A 17,806-nucleotide genomic window follows, 5' to 3' on the forward strand; every position below is an offset into this window, starting at 1 on the left:
TGAATCCTTTGAAGTGTGCCTTTAGGGTTTCAGCTGGAAATTTCCTGGGTTTTTTAGTCCACCAACGAGGTATTGAAGTAGACCAAAATAAAGCAAAGGCAATTATTGAAGCAAAGCCACCGGCCACTAAGAAAGAACTACAAAGGTTTCTTGGCCAGGTTGGATATTTGAGGAGATTCATTGCCAACCATGCTAGAAAGACTCATGCTTTCTCCCCATTGTTGAAATTGAAAGGTGCTGAGGAGTTCAAGTGGACGGAACAGCACCAGCAAGCCTTTGAAGGTCTGAAAAGCTACCTGGCCAACCCTCCAGTGATGATGTCTCCAATCAAGAAGCGGCCTTTAAGATTATACTTATCGGCCGCTGACGAATCCATTGGAACTCTTCTAGCCCAAAACAATGAGTTGGGAAAGGAGCAAGCCATCTATTATCTAAGTAAGGTGCTCACTCCAGTGGAATGTAGGTACACTTCCATTGAAAAGTTGTGCCTTTCCTTATACTATGCAGCTATGAAGTTAAGAACCTATATGTTGCCAGTGGCCGTATATATCATTTCTCAAACAGATTTGATTAAGTATATGCTTTTAAGGCCTTTGATCACGGGACTTATTGGAAAGTGGTTATTGGCCTTAATGGAGTTTTCCTTCAAGTATATTCCACAAAAGGCAGTCAAAGGAAGGGCGGTGGCAGAATTTCTAGCGGACCATATCCTTCCACCAAGATTGATTCAGAAATATGTGATGAGGTGGATAATCTCTACCTTGATTATACACATTGGACTCTCATATTTGATGGATCAAGCACTCATGAGGGAGAAGGAGGCTAAAATACTGTCACAAACGGCCTTATGATTTTTTGTCCGAGTGGAAGAAATGTAGGTCGTCCACCATACGGTAAATTCATTAGAAGATTAAGGCTTGCTAATATGGCCTTGAAAGTTGAAAACTGACCTTTCCACTTCATAAGTTTTATCAATTGCAGCAAATTTGGCAACATCTGTAATTCTCACTCTTTGGTCAAAGTATCTAATCTGAGATTTGTATGGCGGTAAGGGAATGAGTTGGGTGAATCCTATTTGCTTAGCTAGTTGAGCTGGATTGTAGAATTCCACGCCACAAAAGTTATTCCTGAGAGTAGGGTTGGCAGTACTGTAATGAAGATCTCGAGCAAGTAGAAAGCTCGCCCAGATATTTTTCCATTCTCCAGAATGCTTTTTGGTTGAAACCCCTGGAGAAGGGACTAGCCACGATGGCATGTGACCAAGGAAAGTAAAAGGGTCAAAGAATTTGTCATCTCCCATTTCACATTGGTTGTAAAAATACTCAAAGTTTTTAGCAAAGCTGAAAGGAGAAGGGGCTGTTGTAGCTAAGGGATAACATAAAAGGGTTTTTCTAGTTTGCATGGCAAGAGGAGAAGTTCTGTCTTGGAAATACACCTTAAGCCACATTTGGAACAACCAGAAAGGGCCTTGAAACCTTGAAAATTTGGAGGTAAGGAGGTCATTCAGACCTCTGTATAGATAAGAGAGTACAAGGGGAGTCAATGCTAAATCTCCATTCTTAGCCAAAGATATGGCAACTTGAACAAAGTCCTTGGTAACTTGCCCGGATGAAACACATAACAAGTAGCCAGAAAGCCAACAGATTAGGAAAGCTATGTGCTTGTCCTCTTCGACTGGCCCGCTTCCTTTATAGTGTTTGATGAAAGGAAGGTGGGATGAAACAAATTTCTTGCTACCAGTGCTTTTGGAGGGAAAAGAGAATTGGTCGACATAGAGAGTGGCACTGACATCATCTCCATGAGGTTTGAGGCCATTAATGCAACAAATATCCCTTAAGGTTGGGGACATCATTCCACATCTCAAATAAAGGGCATTTGTGGTTGAAGACCAGAAAAAAGGGCTGGAAAGAGAAGGTTTGGGTCAAGTGTAATGGAGGCCTTGCTGATTTGGATAATATCAAAGATTCCTTATTTTTTCCACTGTGATGAAATCTTTTCATCTTTAGAAAGACGATTCGCCCAGGACGACCAAGAGGAACGATATGGTGGCCAATTCTTTACACTGAAGTAGGCTTTACTTTTTTCCCTTTCTTTAAAATAAGAGGGAATTCCGAATCAAATGGGAGAGGAGACGTACCGGAAGGGTAGAGCTCTGCCAACTCGGAGGGAGCCACACCTGCAAAAGCCGGTCTAAGCCCGATTGAGGAATCTTCAAGGGGAATAAGAGGGTTAAAATGTAGCCTAGCAGGATTCAGGGACTGCATAAGTAATTGGACTTGGTGACTATGGCTTCGAGTTTTGATTTTAGGTCGAATTGAAGAAGCTGGAAGAGAGGAGCTAGTGGTTTGTTTGGGCAGTTGTTTAGCTTTCACAGGAGCCATGATTCGTTACTACTACAAAGTTAGAGTCTTGCTACTTCTTAGGGTTTAGTTGGAGGAGGAGAAAGAGGAAAAAGCGAAAGGTTTTCTGATGAGGATAAACGATATACATGCAAATATATATATATAGAAGTAATGAGAGTTACGTTTTCTGAGGGTTGGTAGTTGGGATTTTTCAAAATTCAAAAAAAGGTAATAAAGATTAGGAAACTGGATGGTTTTTAGCCATAAATGGGTAGGACTTATATTGGGACACAGAATGTCTTTTGAAAGTTGGCGGCGGATAATGATTGATATAGAGGAAACAGGGGAACTAGCAGCGTGTTGCATTGAAATTCTTCAACTAATGATTACTTGAGTTGTCTTAATCCAAGGGCGATTTTTAAAGGGATTTGTTTAGAGATTTCAAAATTTAAAAGGAATGAAGTTTTTGTCATAAATGGATATGATCTTTTCGAAATGTGTGGCACTTGTCAACCAAGTGGCAATATAAATATACTTTGAAGGAAGCAAGAAAGTCAACTGCATGGAAAGAGGAAATTGGAATTTTAAGAGGGTCATGATGGCAGAATTCAAATCCCATGCCTTATCATCAAGTTGTTCCACATGGCATGGAATTTGGGGGGCATATGTTTACTCCATTATTTTTGGCCCATTGGAAAGGCGGCATGTGGCGAGTTTCAATGGAACTTACCACGTTGGATCGCAACTCTAATAAGTTATTGTTGGAGTATTAAAGCTATTTTACGTAGCAGTCAAAGACAAGTAGGTTAGTATTATCCTACCATGTGGGGTTTTTCTATTTTGAGAGGAAAGAGGTGAGTCCTATTAGGACTTACCATCTTTAAAGTAAGAGTCCACGTATTCTTATTTGGAAAATGGATTATTTCATGGAAAGACTACCATATATGCAACCTCATGTAAGTATTCAAGACAGATTCAACCAATTGGTTCTCAACACATGGCGAGCTTTATTAAACTTGCCACGGTGGATTAATTTTGTTAAAGATGAATTTATTGGAAGTTCCTATTCTTATAGGATACCAATTAAATGGGTATTTTCCATTTAAATTAAAGTTGACCAAGTCACGTAAAGGGGACGTGGAGGCAATATTTTCTCCTTATTTTTAGGAGACATCAGCAACTGCCCAAGCCAGGTCAACCTCGTGACCTGGCTTGAAGTCTAATGAGGCAAGGTTGAGGAGAGGTTGCTAGAATTAGGGAAGTGCACCACAAACCATGACACCATGAAGTTCATATGGAGGGTTCAGCCTAAAATCCAGGAAATCGTGGTCTATGAAAGGAAAGGAAGTGGGTTGGATATAATCCCACGATGAAACAGTCCTAAAATCTAGGAGGTCATGGCCCATGAACTCTAAACCTAAAAGGAAATTCTTACGATAGAAGTTGCCAAAATCATGGGAACGTGGTTTACAAAAGAAAAGGGACGTGGGGAATAGTCTGTATTTATGGATATATATATCTATGTATATATATTTATATATATATATATCAGTTATAACCCATGAAAGGAAAGAATAGCTGAAGTCGTGGATGCTGAGGGAAGAAGGTGCTTAAATTCAGGAGTTTATGGCGCCATGAATTCTAAAGTTTAGAAGGAAAGTCTCACCATGGAAGTTATCAAAGTTTAAGAGACGTGGGCAACTATATTTTTGATATATATATATATATATATATATATTTGAAATATTATTCACGATGAGGAGGTTACTAAAAGTCAGAGACCACGACGCCATAAAAGGAAGGCTTTGCAGAAGAGGAAGACTACTTGAGATCGTGGGACACTTGGCCAAACAAGAAAGCGTCGGTTGAGAGTGGTGGAATTTCTTAATGAAACTACTACTAACCGAAGCAGTTGTTGAAGAAAGTGGTCTAAATCGTGTTTGAAGAAAGAAGAGTCTACGATAGAGGAAGAAGGAGATGGGAAGAAGAAGTTATAATTCCTAAAAGAACGTGGGGCACTTGGCAGTCTAGAATTTGGCCAAGTGGAAGCTACCAAGGCTGCCACACATCAGTTTTCATGCATGGAGGGGCTCTATAAATAGAACACTTAGAGCTAGTTTGCAAACCCTGTTTAACACACACAACCAACAGCACTTCAATTCCTTTACATTCATGTATCTTTACATTCATGTAATGCAATTTCAATATGTTTAATTCAAGTCTTGTACTTATTATTCCTACTTTTCAGCACTTTACTTTGAAGTCCTGCACTTTCAATACAGCTTTCCTTTCCATTAGCCATAGTTCAGTCCGAAAATCCTTTTTCAAGGCAAAAAGAACCTTTGAAGATGGTAATTCCAGTCCTTCATTCAATCGATTGATCCATGTAATTTCCTATTGGATAGTTGTTCGGATATCCACTTTGGAACGACAGCAGTTCCTGGCACGCCCGACATTCACCCTCCTTTCCGCACTTGGAAAGGACCCCGGTTTTTAGGAGCCGAACAATATATATATATGAACTTGCTTTTCTTATATGCAGGTAACAAGTCAATTAAAGACGAGCAAAGAGCACTTGCCATGAGATGACATGACCTTTAAAATGATGTAAAAAAAACTATCTCAAGGTGAATCAATCTATCAATGCATTAGACCACAAATAGATTTCATAAGGTACTATACTATCCAAGAGCAGATTTGTTCCAAAATATATATAGTAGACATATCACTAATAGAAATATATAATAAAAGAAAAACCTTTACTGACTGCAACTAGAAGATCTGGCTGGCTTTGTCAATCTAGGTTTAATCCAAAATGGTAATGCAATTAAGGAAAGGAAATGAGGTATACAACCATGTGTGTGCTATCATGCGTACATCATACGAAAAATTGCTCATACACATTGACTTTTGCCTGCGCCCACAAACAGATTTATTTCAATGAAAGAAAGGTGAGATTGACACTCATGGAATGGGCTTTGACACCTATCTTCCATCTTCAGAAACATAATAACCACGAACATATTTTTCTGAAAAAAGGAAATGCATCGGAGGCTTCCCTAAAAGTTCAATATTATTGTTGCTTAAAGTGAGAAAATTGATACAGCCCCTAAAGGTGGAATGTTAAAATGTGCTTCAAATATTCTTAAATAAATTGCATGATTGGAGAGAGGTTCGAACATAACTGAAACTTCATAATATTATATTTCAATTCATTTTCTGTTCTCTGTCTTCTTAATGTTAAAGAAAAGGAAATGAGAGAACATTTTAGACTACAACCTTAGTGTTCTAAGAAAATCGTGCACCATGGTCTGTAGCTTGCAATCTCAGAAGTAACTTGCTAGGATACTAACACTTTTTGGTAAATCTGGAGAAGATAAATCCATGAAAATGCACTTCTAACCAAGTACCTTAAGATAATTGTAAAAATTACAAAATAAGTTGCCTTGAGCTACCACGAGAACTTTTGCTCAAGTGGTATCTCCTCATTCTCCCACGTGAGAGATTGAAGGTTCAACTATCCACTGGTTGTGTTGAGTTGTCGAGGAAAAAAAACCGAAAATGTTGCCTTGACCTACATGAAAAGTGGAAATTGAAGCGCTTACCTCAGCACACCTTCAACACACTCATCAATGAAAGTGAAAGATCAAGTTTGAAGTCCATCTCCCCACATCTCAAACTTATCCATAAATGTATGAGCTTTTCTTCAAAAAGCAACAGGTGTCTTTTTTCTCCCACCTATACCACATAGAGTAAAGTAACAAAGAATAGAATCTACAAAAATAAAATAAAGACAAGCATATGCATAACACCATAAGTGATCACTGAAAGCTTACCTTTCCATGTCCCGAAGGGACCATAAATGTTATGGAACCTCCCAATTCGACATTCTATTCCAAAATCTTTGTTGTAATGCTTGCATAACTTTTCTGTTGCCAGTTTCTCCAAGCCATATGCATCTTGAGGCTAAACATAAAATGAAATTTATCTAATATTAATAATATATTACAAAACAAAATACAATTAGATTATATTGTCATTGACTCAAAAGAGTATCAAACCTCCTTAGGCCATGCATCAGATTCCTTCAAGCTCACATTAGTTTCCAGTTGCTTAAATTCATAGTAAATGCAAGCACTAGAGGCATAGAACAACCTGCGTGTAGCCAGCTGCAAGTTACTAAGGCTCCGTTTGTTTAGAGGAATTTTTATTTTTATTTTTTTGGTTTTTATGAAGAAAGAAGATATTAAAACCTAACAAAAAAACTTATCATCTACCCGATGGACTTGACCTCAACCTCGACCTAGACCGTTGCCAAACACCAAAAAATAAAAATAAAATATATATATTCTAGCTGAAAAAGGAATATATTTTTTGATGAATTCGGAGCCTAACTACTTTAGTAAAAATATATTGTGCTTATTGTAAATGCAACAATAATAAGATCATGAACTAAAGCAATTAATGCAGATAAAATTCAGACTTGAGAACTCAAATTTCAATAAAAATGTAAATTCCAAGAGCAACAAAGTACCAACATAGATTAAGTCGAAGCTGACAGACCTCTTGACCCCGTTGATCCTAGCAGCCTCAAGCATGTTGAAACTAATCATTGTGTTGTTATATCCCTTAAACGCTTTGTTTAGAAAAGTAATGAACATATATCATCTCCCAACTTAACAAAATTAGCCAACCTTAAACAAATCCCACGAGGATCTCACTCAAATTTTAGATGAAACTCAACCAGGAAAGGACATAATTTTTCTTTGTTTTCTACACTATGATAGGCCCATTTAGATATAGCAACTACGATTTTTGGGAAAAGTATATATATATATATATATATATATACATATCATTATCAACTTGCTTTTCTTATGTGCAGGTAACAATTCAATTAAAATCATGTAAATAAACTCTCTTTCTAAAAACTCTCTCTTTATTAAAAAGGCTCATTTCTTTATCTCTCTACGTACTCTCTTTCTCTCTAAACTCTCTCTAGACTGTTTTTTTGGTCATTATGTAACTCTTTCATGTACTTGATTGACGTTTTCGATGCCATGTGTTTTTGTTGAGGAGACTGAGAGTCAAATTGATAGGCTCGGAAAATAAATTTCAGAGAATTAATTGGTGAGTTATTTTAGTTAAGTTTTGATAAAAAAATAAAAATAAAAAAAATTTTGCTTAAATTTTTTTTTTTGAATTTGAGACTACCAGACACCGAAAATATATATATATATATATATATAAAACAAACAGAGCGTAAGGGTTAACGGAAACGAAATTCAAAGGGCGGAGCACCACCATTGAGGGGAGTTAACGGAAACGGAATTCAATTTCAAAAGGTGGAACGCGATTGAGGGGAACGACGTGGTTTTGACCCCATAACAGAATCTGAATCCAATCATCAATCCCTCATTAAGGTCCATGAAGAGACTAAGCCCACGGTTCGGCCCTAACCCAACCCTATAGGAGGATTTCTTGAGCTTGGGCACAGGTTCAGCCCTTGGCTTGGCCTGCCAGCCCACATGCATTTTTTGTTTCAATAGCTCAGCCAACTGAGCAGACCAGCCTCAAACCCTCCTCATCCTAATCCCAGCACACACACGCTCACTAGTAAAAGCCACATGTGATGCACGTAATCAAAAATTATAAAATAATTTTAATTAAAAATTATAGAGAATTACCAAAATAAATTTTTTTTAAATAATTAATTAGCAACTTGTTTAAGTAATTACAATTTTAAATATTAATGAAATCAAATATATTGTTTTTTTTACATATTCGTGAGTCATGAACAAATAATATTCTAAGAGTAAATATTAAAATTTAAGGAATTACAAAATTTTACTTAAATAATTATTAATTATGATATAAATACTAATTTTAGATAAATATTAATATTCATAATTTTAAACCATTAGTCATAATTGTAAATCATAATAGGTCAACAATATAAAATAGTAAAAGTTAAAAAGTAAAACTTATTAAGTAACTAAGTGCATAAAATAGTTCTAACTACTTTTTTTTTGACAATTTTTTCTCACAGTATAAGTTTAACAATTGAGTGATATTAGTGTGATAATTTAAACCCATTATTTAATAAATGTTGAATCGTGAATAGCTGGAAAAATGGAGTATGAGACAAATATTTTGAAAAAATCACAAATATAATTAAATTTGTGACTTTGTGTACTTTGATTCCCACATATAAAATGTAATTAGGATAGTATGATTCCTTTCTTTGGTTAGGAGAGAATTCGATTTCAAATATAATTATTGATTAAAATTTTCATATAAATTATAAGTACATCAAATTAAAAAAAAATAAAAGTTCCGACACACAAAATTTGAATAATATTGAAAAGAAATATATTGATTTTAATGAACTATATTTTATTTAGTGAGAGATTAAACTTGTAACAATAGAAAATAACATTACTTTTTTGATTAAATTAAGTAAAATCATATAGAAATAAATGTTATTAAATTCAATTATTAAACTTTTTAATAGGAATTCATTATTAAACTTTCTTTTATATTTTCTTGTCTAATTAGATAAACTAAATTATTTTTTTTTCTTCATATATTTCCTTGCCTAATTCAGTTTCCTTTTATTAAAAAAACTCTTAATAAATAGGTGATTTGTGTTAGAATTTTAAAGAGATAAAAACATTAATTATTAATTAAACTTTTTAATAGGAATTCAATTATTAAACTTTTTAATATGAATTCATTATTAAACTTTTTATATATTTCCTTGTCTAATTAGAGAAACTAAATTATTTATTTTATAAATATATTTTCTTGTTTAATTAGGCTTCCTTTTATTAAAAAACTTCTAATAAATTTTTTTTTAGTTATGAAAATTGAAATTTCTTTAACTTTGTGCCTCACTGTATATAATGTTTTGAAACTATGTTTTAAAAAGAAAAAGTAAATAAAAAAATTAACAATCCAACCTTCTCAATACAACAAATTAAGAATAACAGATTTTGAACCATCCAAAGTAAACTTAAAAAGAGTAAACTAAAAATAAAAACTAAAGAAAAAAGAAGAATGATACTTTTGAAAAATAAAAAGTAAAGAAAAAAAATAACAATAATGACTCAAAATAATAATAAATTAAAAATGAACCAAAAATATTTAAATGAAAAAAAAAATCACAATCCAAAGTAAACTTACCAAATCAACCACTTCTAAACATTAATTAAAAAGAGAAAATAAAAATAAAACAAATCAACTATACTTCTAAACATCAATTAGAAAGTGAAAAATACAAATAAAACAAAAGAAAAAGTAAATAAATAAACGAGAAGTTAATAGTATTTGTTAATAGTAAATAAATAAATGAGAAATAATTTGAATTTTATTAGGTATTTTCTTATATTTTGTGTTAGAGTTTTATAGAGACTCTTTTAATAATATGATAGATTTTTTCAGAAATAGGTAACATTTTTAAATATTTTGTGTTAGAGTTTTATAGATACTTGTTTAATAATATTATATATTTTTTTAGAAACAAATAGATAAATAGGTAATCTGAATTTTATTAGGTAATTTGAAAGTGGTGATTGAGTTTGAGTTGAATTTTATTAGGTAATTTTAATTTGAATTAAATTATATTTATATCAATTAATAAATATTTTTTTAAAAAATAAATAAATAAATAGGTAATTTGTGTTAGACTTTTATAAACACTTTTTTTATACAAACTCTTTTTATATCAATTAATAAATATATTTTTATATTTTGTGTTAAAACTCTTTTAATAATAATTGTAACCTTTTGTCTTTTCATTTTAATTATATTTAATGGTAATAAAAAAATATAAGAGTTTAGTAAATTATTACAAATAAAAATATTTGTTGAATTAAATCAAACACTATAATTAAAAAGTGAGCGTATTCCCTGTTCATCATGGAGTAATAGAACATACTGAGTGTATATATATAGCTAGTTTTTTTTGTCAATTGGTACCTGAAGTAGCAATAGTTTATTGATTTTACAAAGAAAGCACGTTTTTGTTGTCAAATGATAAACAAAAAGGAGACAAGTGGCAGTCACATTTTTTTATTATTATAAAAAATTAATTTTTTGTGTTACATCAAGACCGGCCAAATAAAGTACAGTTTAAGATAAGAATTCAAAACTCATTCGAAATTCTGTTAAGATAAAAAAGAGATAGGTCCATTCCAATCAAAAGCTCACAGCGCGCAAAACTCAAGCCTCGGATGCCAAAAAAAGCCAATCTTCGACAAATCTTGCCACCTGGCAGAATAAGAGAAAGTCATTAATGACGTAATCGAGTCATGAAGTAAGCCCTGACGTCAGCCCTAGATCCCATTATATCTCTCTACATATATAGACGTGTGTATATCTGTTTTAACTTAAATTTAACCCAGGGCGAATTCAAGCATACAGACTATACGGTAGAAGCAGGAAAATGGCTGGAGTGCAAAAGGTTGAGATCCCAAGGGTGAAATTGGGTAGTCAGGGACTTGAGGTAAATACCCCCTTTTTTTATTCTTTTTTTTTTTATTTCAATAAAAAACAACTTCATTTTGTGTGATTTTGTGTTTTTGGGTTTTGTTAATTGTTTTTTTTAATTATTATTTTATTTTTATAAATATGTTCACGGTATGGATCCACCAATTATTATATTTCTGAAATGATAATGTTAAAGTATGATCTCTGTCAGTATTGTTTTGGTAAAGTAGTTGATTTGGGAGTCTTACTATTATTTTATATTAGTATTTATCAATCCATCATTATTTTCATTTTGATGGGTTGATCAAACGGAAAGGAAAGAAAAATCTAGGAGGGTATGAGGTTTTTCTCTGTTTCCGAAGTTTAGGTTCTATCTAGCTCGGAAATGATGATTTGGAGCAAAAAAAAAAAAAAAAAAAAAAAACCTATTAGAGATCAGTCAAATCCAAATATAAATGGAGAAAAAGATAAAAAGAAAACTCAAACCATGAAAGAATTTGATTTCTCTTCTAAATGGCAAATTTGGGTTTTTAATTTTTTCAAATTTAGGAAAAAAAAAAACATTAAATTGTTTTGGCTTTATTATATTAAAAATCAACAAAAAAAAAAAAACGGATACTTGTCTACTCACATGGGAGTCAATATAAGAGCGGAAAATTAGGATTTTTTTAATACATATTTTAAGTTTCAAAATTTACAAGATTAATGAGTACATGATTTCATTGACTTTGCAAAACAATGGCAGAAATATTGAAATGTTTCTGCTGCCAATATACACAGGTAAGTAGGAGAAATTATTATATGGTGCCAATCACTAGTTGGTAAAAAGTTGAATAAAGTTTGCACATTTGCTTGTGTGTCAACTAGTGATTGGGCCAGGAGTAATAATCTCTCGCGATGCTTCAAACCATAATGCTGGTGGCTGGATTGGTGGTGCGGAATGGTAGTTCTTGTGGTGGATGAGGTTAAGGGTACTGGGTGGGATTTATGGTGATGGATGTAGGTAGCATCAGTCGTGTTGGGTGGAGAGGGGGAGGGGACACAAGAGGGACTGATCTAGAGGTGTAAAGTTATTTTTATTCAATTCTCTGAAAACAATTCACTATGCTACTTACCAATTTTTTTCATTTTCAGTATCTGAAAACATAAAGAACCAAACATAAGTGTACTGTTTGCTCTTTTTTTTTAAAAAAAAAAAAAAAACTCTTAAAATGATTGTATGAGAGTAAAAGATCCATTTTGCTCATTTAGCAGAAACACTTTCATTGAGTCCTCAGTTTCGACCAAACCACCTTTATGTTTTTCTCTTTCACGTTTTTGGAAAGCTTCACTGTGTGGGTGTGATGCTCATTTATTTATAGGGTATAGTTTTTCTATTATATTAGGTATTATTATATTCAGTTGTCAATTGATCCTAAATTTTTTCTCCTATTTGCAGGTCTCAAGATTGGGGCTTGGATGTATGGGGCTTACTGGAGTGCTCAATGCTCCATTGCCTGAAGAGCATGGCATTTCCATGATCAAGGATGCATTTAACTTGGGAATCACATTCTTTGATTCATCCGATGTTTATGGCGTCGACAATGCTAATGAAAAGTTGATTGGAAAGGTATTGTATTATGTATAACAACCTATAAATACTTAAATTTAATAAAATTCATCTATGCCCGTTTGGGTTGAACTTGACAGCTTAAAACTTTTTCTTGGCAACAACATTATATATATATATATATGAAAAAAATGAAACGCTTTTTTTATTTTTTATTTTTTTTTATCTTGTATTGGGGAATGAATGGTCTTTCATATATTAATCTGAATCTTGCAGGCACTAAAGCAATTACCTCGAGAAAAGATCCAAATAGCCACAAAATTTGGAGTTGTTAAGGTTGAAGCTGATAATGTTATCATAAAAGGTAATCCGGAATATGTCCGCTCTTGTTGTGAAGGTAGTCTGAAGCGCCTAGATGTGGACTACATAGATCTCTACTATCAACACCGAGTAGACCAGTCGGTTCCTATTGAGGACACTGTGAGTTTTATAGCTAGGTTTTTTATTTTTATTGTCCATCAACAGACATAAAATTCTTGATGTCCTTTTTCTTGTTCTTTTAATAATGTTACCATAATTTAAGCATTTTGAAGTCATGAACGTTTTTTTTTTGAATCGCAGATGGAAGAACTCAAGAAATTGGTTCAAGAGGGTAAAATAAAGTACATAGGACTATCAGAAGCTAGCCCTGACACAATAAGGAGGGCACATAAAGTTCATCCCATCACTGCCATACAAACGGAGTATTCCCTTTGGACTCGTGATATTGAGGATGAATTAATTCCGCTTTGCAGGTTAATTTTTTCATATTCCATACAAAATTAATTCCTATGAAAAATTTCGATCATGTTAACTTACAATTGTTGCAAAAATAAATAAAAAACTGAAATTTATGTTACATGCATGTAGGGAACTTGGAATTGGGATTGTTCCATTCAGCCCTCTTGGTCATGGATTTTTTGGCGGGAAGGGAATTAAGGAGACTATCAATGAAAATAGTCTTCTGGTATGAAACTATACTCATGATTTTCTATTTTTGTGTGCATGTTATTTTAATTCCATTAAATCTTTTTTGATACTTTACAATTCTAATTTGTAATTCGCTAATTTGAAAGGGATTTGGTGAATGAATGAATGATCAAATTTCCTTACTTTTTATCAGAAAAATCATCCAAGGTTCGAAGAACAGAACCTTAAGCGGAACAAGATCATTTATGAAAGAATTGAAGGGCTGGCTAAGAAGCATGGATGCACAGTTTCTCAAGTCGCACTTGCTTGGGTTCTTCATCAGGGGAATGATGTAGTACCTATCCCTGGTGAGTAATTAGTGTCCGTCAACATATTGCTCCATTGTCATTCGAATATTGTGTATAAAGTTTGTTAGAATTACAAAAGTGATTGGTCGGGAGGTGGGTGCATCCATATATCCTAATAATTATAAGCTATGTTTGGGAGCACCGAATTGACACTTCACGATTAGAATTAGAATAACTTCGAACTAAATTTCCTTTGATTTCACTTTCAGTGCTCGGTTTTGGTGCTCCCAATCACAAGAATAGAATTGTAGACTATAGTTTGCACCCTTGGTTATCTTACATACAAGAGAGCATGGTTATCTAAAAAAACTTTCCATTATGTAGCTGAGAATTGTGTTCAAGATGCTCATGATTTGTGGCGACAAAAATAAATAAATAAATAAATAATGATTGTCTAAGAATATTTTTTGTTGGTTATCTTGCATACAAGAGAGCATGGTTATCTAAAAAAAAAAACTTTCCTTTAGGTAGCTGAGAATTGTTCAAGATGCTCATGATTTGTGTTGACAAAAAAAATTATTAAATAAATAAATACTGATTGTCTAAGAATATTTTTTGTAGTTGATAACTGTTCAACTAGAACCATTTTATATAGTTGAGTTGTCATATCAGGCTTTTAGATGTCCTAGGTTCAACCCTTGGGGCCCCTGTGCTTACAAGAGGCTCTTGATTTGTGGTGTAGCTGAGTTGTCATATAAGGATTTATCTTTCACTAACTAATGATCTCTTGTTCACCGTTCAGTAAAAAAAAACTCTCTCCGGTATCATTGGATATGATTTAAGCGTAAACAAGATTAAAAAATAATCGTATCTCATAGTTATCATGTTTAAATTTCTTGCTCACCAGTAGCAAGACATGTTGATACTGGGTAGCAAGAGATCATTTATGATCTTTTACTATAACGGTTATGATACGACAAGGAGCTCTTTTTATTGGATAACCATATCTTCGAGGTCGGAGGTTTTAATTTCTTAATGATAGTAACGGAAGGCTACGGTGCTGATAGATAAAGTACTGAAAATTTTAAGAGCTCAATTCTAAGAGTTGGATTGAGTTTTCTTGTTTCTGGAAATATATATAATGTCCTCTCCTTGTGTATTTTACAGGAACAACGAAGATCAAGAATCTAGAGGCAAATATTGGTGCCCTGAAAGTGAAGCTCACAAAAGAAGAATTAAAAGAGATATCTGATGCAGTGCCAGCCAATGAGGTGGCAGGGAACAAAATACATGGCCCTCTCTATCGTGTGTCATGGATGTTTGCCAACACCCCACCCAAAGGGCACAAGTAGATATCAAATAGTAGTTGATATATACAAAAATATGTGAGCTAATATATATATATATATATATATGCATGTGTTCTCTATGCTGTGCATTTGTTTATGGAACTCTATGAAGTGAAAAATTATACAAATAAAGTGATCATGTGAAGCCAAATTTGATTTGCCAGTTTTCTATTTATCTGGTGTGTCAGAGCCAGTTCAATGGAGCATTGTGTATCCGAAAACTTTTGTTTGTGCTTGTGTAAAGTAATACTTGTTTGGTACGACAAGGATGACTATATTTCAAGCTAGCATTAAGTCAAAACATTTCTCTCTCTCTCTCTCTTAGGTTTCTAGCGTGCTTTCGCTAAAATTTTCCTTATGTATGATTTAATTTTGCCTTTTTTAATTCCCTTTCACTCCCACTATTATTTTATGTGACCTAGAGCACAGGTGTAAATATATTTATTACTGAAAATGATATAATGAATTATTATATTTAACCACCCAACTCTAAAACCGACTTAGGTGTAAAATTGACTTTTACTAAACTCATGTTATTCCATTTTTTTAATTGCCGTGTTAAATAGTAGTCATTTATAAATAGTATGGTTTCAATGCTAGTATATATTAAATATATAATTTATATACTAAGCATTATTTTATAAATATAATAAAATAAAACAATAATAAAGAACTTGATTATGTACGAGTCCAGTACAAAATTCAAATTCAATCTCCTTCAGACAAAAATCGTCACGCTTCTATATTGAACGAATTTTTTTAACATTTGTCTTCCGTTACTCCACACCAATGGAGCAGTGAACCAACGCTACGACTCTCTCTATTGACCTTACTAGATTAGACTAAACTTTTAAATTCAGAACGGACTACAATGGCTAAGACTTACTAAAGGTTATGTGTTGCAAGTGGGATTTGAGTCATATCGGATCCGGATGATAAAATAAAATAATAATAAAGAACTTGTTTATGGACTAACTCTAATATAAAATACAATATCCTTAACATAAATAGCATCCCGCAATTATTCTCTTTAATAAAATAGAATAATCACTCTAAGAAACAAGCCCAAGCCCTAATGGGCGGGGTGGGGCCGGGTTGGTGGTGGGTTACCCGTGCTTGCCTAGGTCCTTCCCTCTAAAAAAACAATACTTGAGTGACTCAAAAGCCCAAACCCAAATACTCCGTATCAAACTAGGAGTATATTAACTCTATATTTTTTCATCCTCCTTCCAACGTGGGACACACATTTCCCAAACATTTCGATTTCATATCTTTACTTGGAGCTAATATCTTTAATCATCCGGAAATGAAATCAAGAAAATAATTATACCATGTTTATTTATTCTTGGAGAGGAATGCGTTCAACTATAGACCCGTCAAAAATGATTAATGGTTCCCCCTTTAGTGTTGGTTCAAAGTTGGCCTATATTGAGCTTCATTTCCAATAGTTTTTCCATGATTAAATAACCTTATAAAATTTATTTTTTCAATAAATAGACTATTTATATATATTTGTTATCTCTTTTATAAAAGGTTTTCAATTTTTAGCTTCAGCTAAAAGTTATACTTCACCGAAAGACTAAAGAGCCTTTTTTTGTTTTTATTTTATTACCAGTGCATCTAAAAGAGAATTTCAATTTAAAAGTGTTTTTAGTTTCTCTGAAAGTAACCCGGTGTCGTTTGATATATCTTTTGCTCATACTTTTAAGTAAAAAAAAACAATAAGTATAAGCTATCACTTCCATTTGGTTTATTTGTTGGCGTTTGAAAATTGTATTTTTGAAGATCTTTTAATGTCAGATGAATTTTTTTTATTTATTTGGCAAAGATTTGTTGAAACTCTTCTATTATGTTGGAATGCTCATTCCAACTATTCCTTTATTTGGTATGCAATTTAAAGTGGAATGACCATTCTATTGGAATGAAAAATGAATCCATTCCACAACTAAACATATGGAATGATCATTCTATTCCCAAGTAAATTTTTTTAAAAAATCAACTCCCAAAAAACTCTCATGTTCCAAGTCCAAAAACCACTACTTTCCACCACAACCACCTCCATCTTTCACCACTACTACCACCTTCCACGTACCACTACCACCGCCACTGACTTTCATTACTGCCCATCACTTTCTACCACCACCACCGACACCGCCTTTCACCACCGCCACCGCCTTCCTTTGCCGCTACAGCCACCGCCTTCCACCACCACCGCTACCGCCTTCAACCACCACCACCTTCTACCACCACTACCGTCATCAACTTTCACCACCGCCACCCGCCACCGCCTTCCACCACCACTGTCCCCGCCACCATCTTTCACCACCGCTACCGCCTTTCACCACTACCACCGCCTTCCACCACTACCGCCGCCGCCGCCTTCCACTACTACTACCGCCATCTTCCACTACCACTACCACCACCGCCACCATCGCCTTCCACCACTTTTCATCACCACGACGACCACCGCCATCACTTTCCATTACCACCACCGTCACCATCTTCTACCACCCACAGTCACCTCCATTGGCTTCCACCACCACCACCTACACCACTATCTCATTCCACCACCACCACCACATTACTGTCACCGCCTTCCACCAACACCACTGTCGCCTTCCACCACCACCATTGCCGCTGCCTTCTATCATTGCCACCACCACCTACAACACTACCGCTTTCCACCTACACCACCATTCACCACCACCACCGCCACCATTTATTTTTAAAAAATTATAGAAGAATGTTTTTTTGTTACTTTAATTTATTTGTTACCAAGAAGGATATTTTTGAGAACTCAATTTGAAATTTATTCCATTC

At 33.9% G+C, this 17,806-nt stretch overlaps 1 protein-coding gene across 1 annotated transcript; it reads left to right on the top strand.

Moving 5' to 3' along the window:
- Positions 1-10,718: 10,718 nt before the first annotated feature.
- Positions 10,719-15,287, top strand: LOC132295204 (perakine reductase-like). The gene is made up of 7 exons (XM_059793367.1): positions 10,719-10,848; positions 12,271-12,441; positions 12,658-12,861; positions 13,003-13,175; positions 13,291-13,387; positions 13,544-13,697; positions 14,805-15,287. The coding sequence occupies exons 1-7, from the start codon at positions 10,789-10,791 to the stop codon at positions 14,987-14,989; spliced, it is 1,044 nt and encodes a 347-aa protein (XP_059649350.1). The 5' UTR covers positions 10,719-10,788; the 3' UTR covers positions 14,990-15,287.
- The last annotated feature ends 2,519 nt before the right edge of the window (positions 15,288-17,806 follow it).

This window comes from Cornus florida, unplaced genomic scaffold (genome assembly GCF_030987335.1).
Source record: "Cornus florida cultivar Cherokee Brave unplaced genomic scaffold, ASM3098733v1 CherokeeBrave_3.0.0_Hap2_Chr02, whole genome shotgun sequence".
Taxonomy (NCBI): domain Eukaryota; kingdom Viridiplantae; phylum Streptophyta; class Magnoliopsida; order Cornales; family Cornaceae; genus Cornus; species Cornus florida.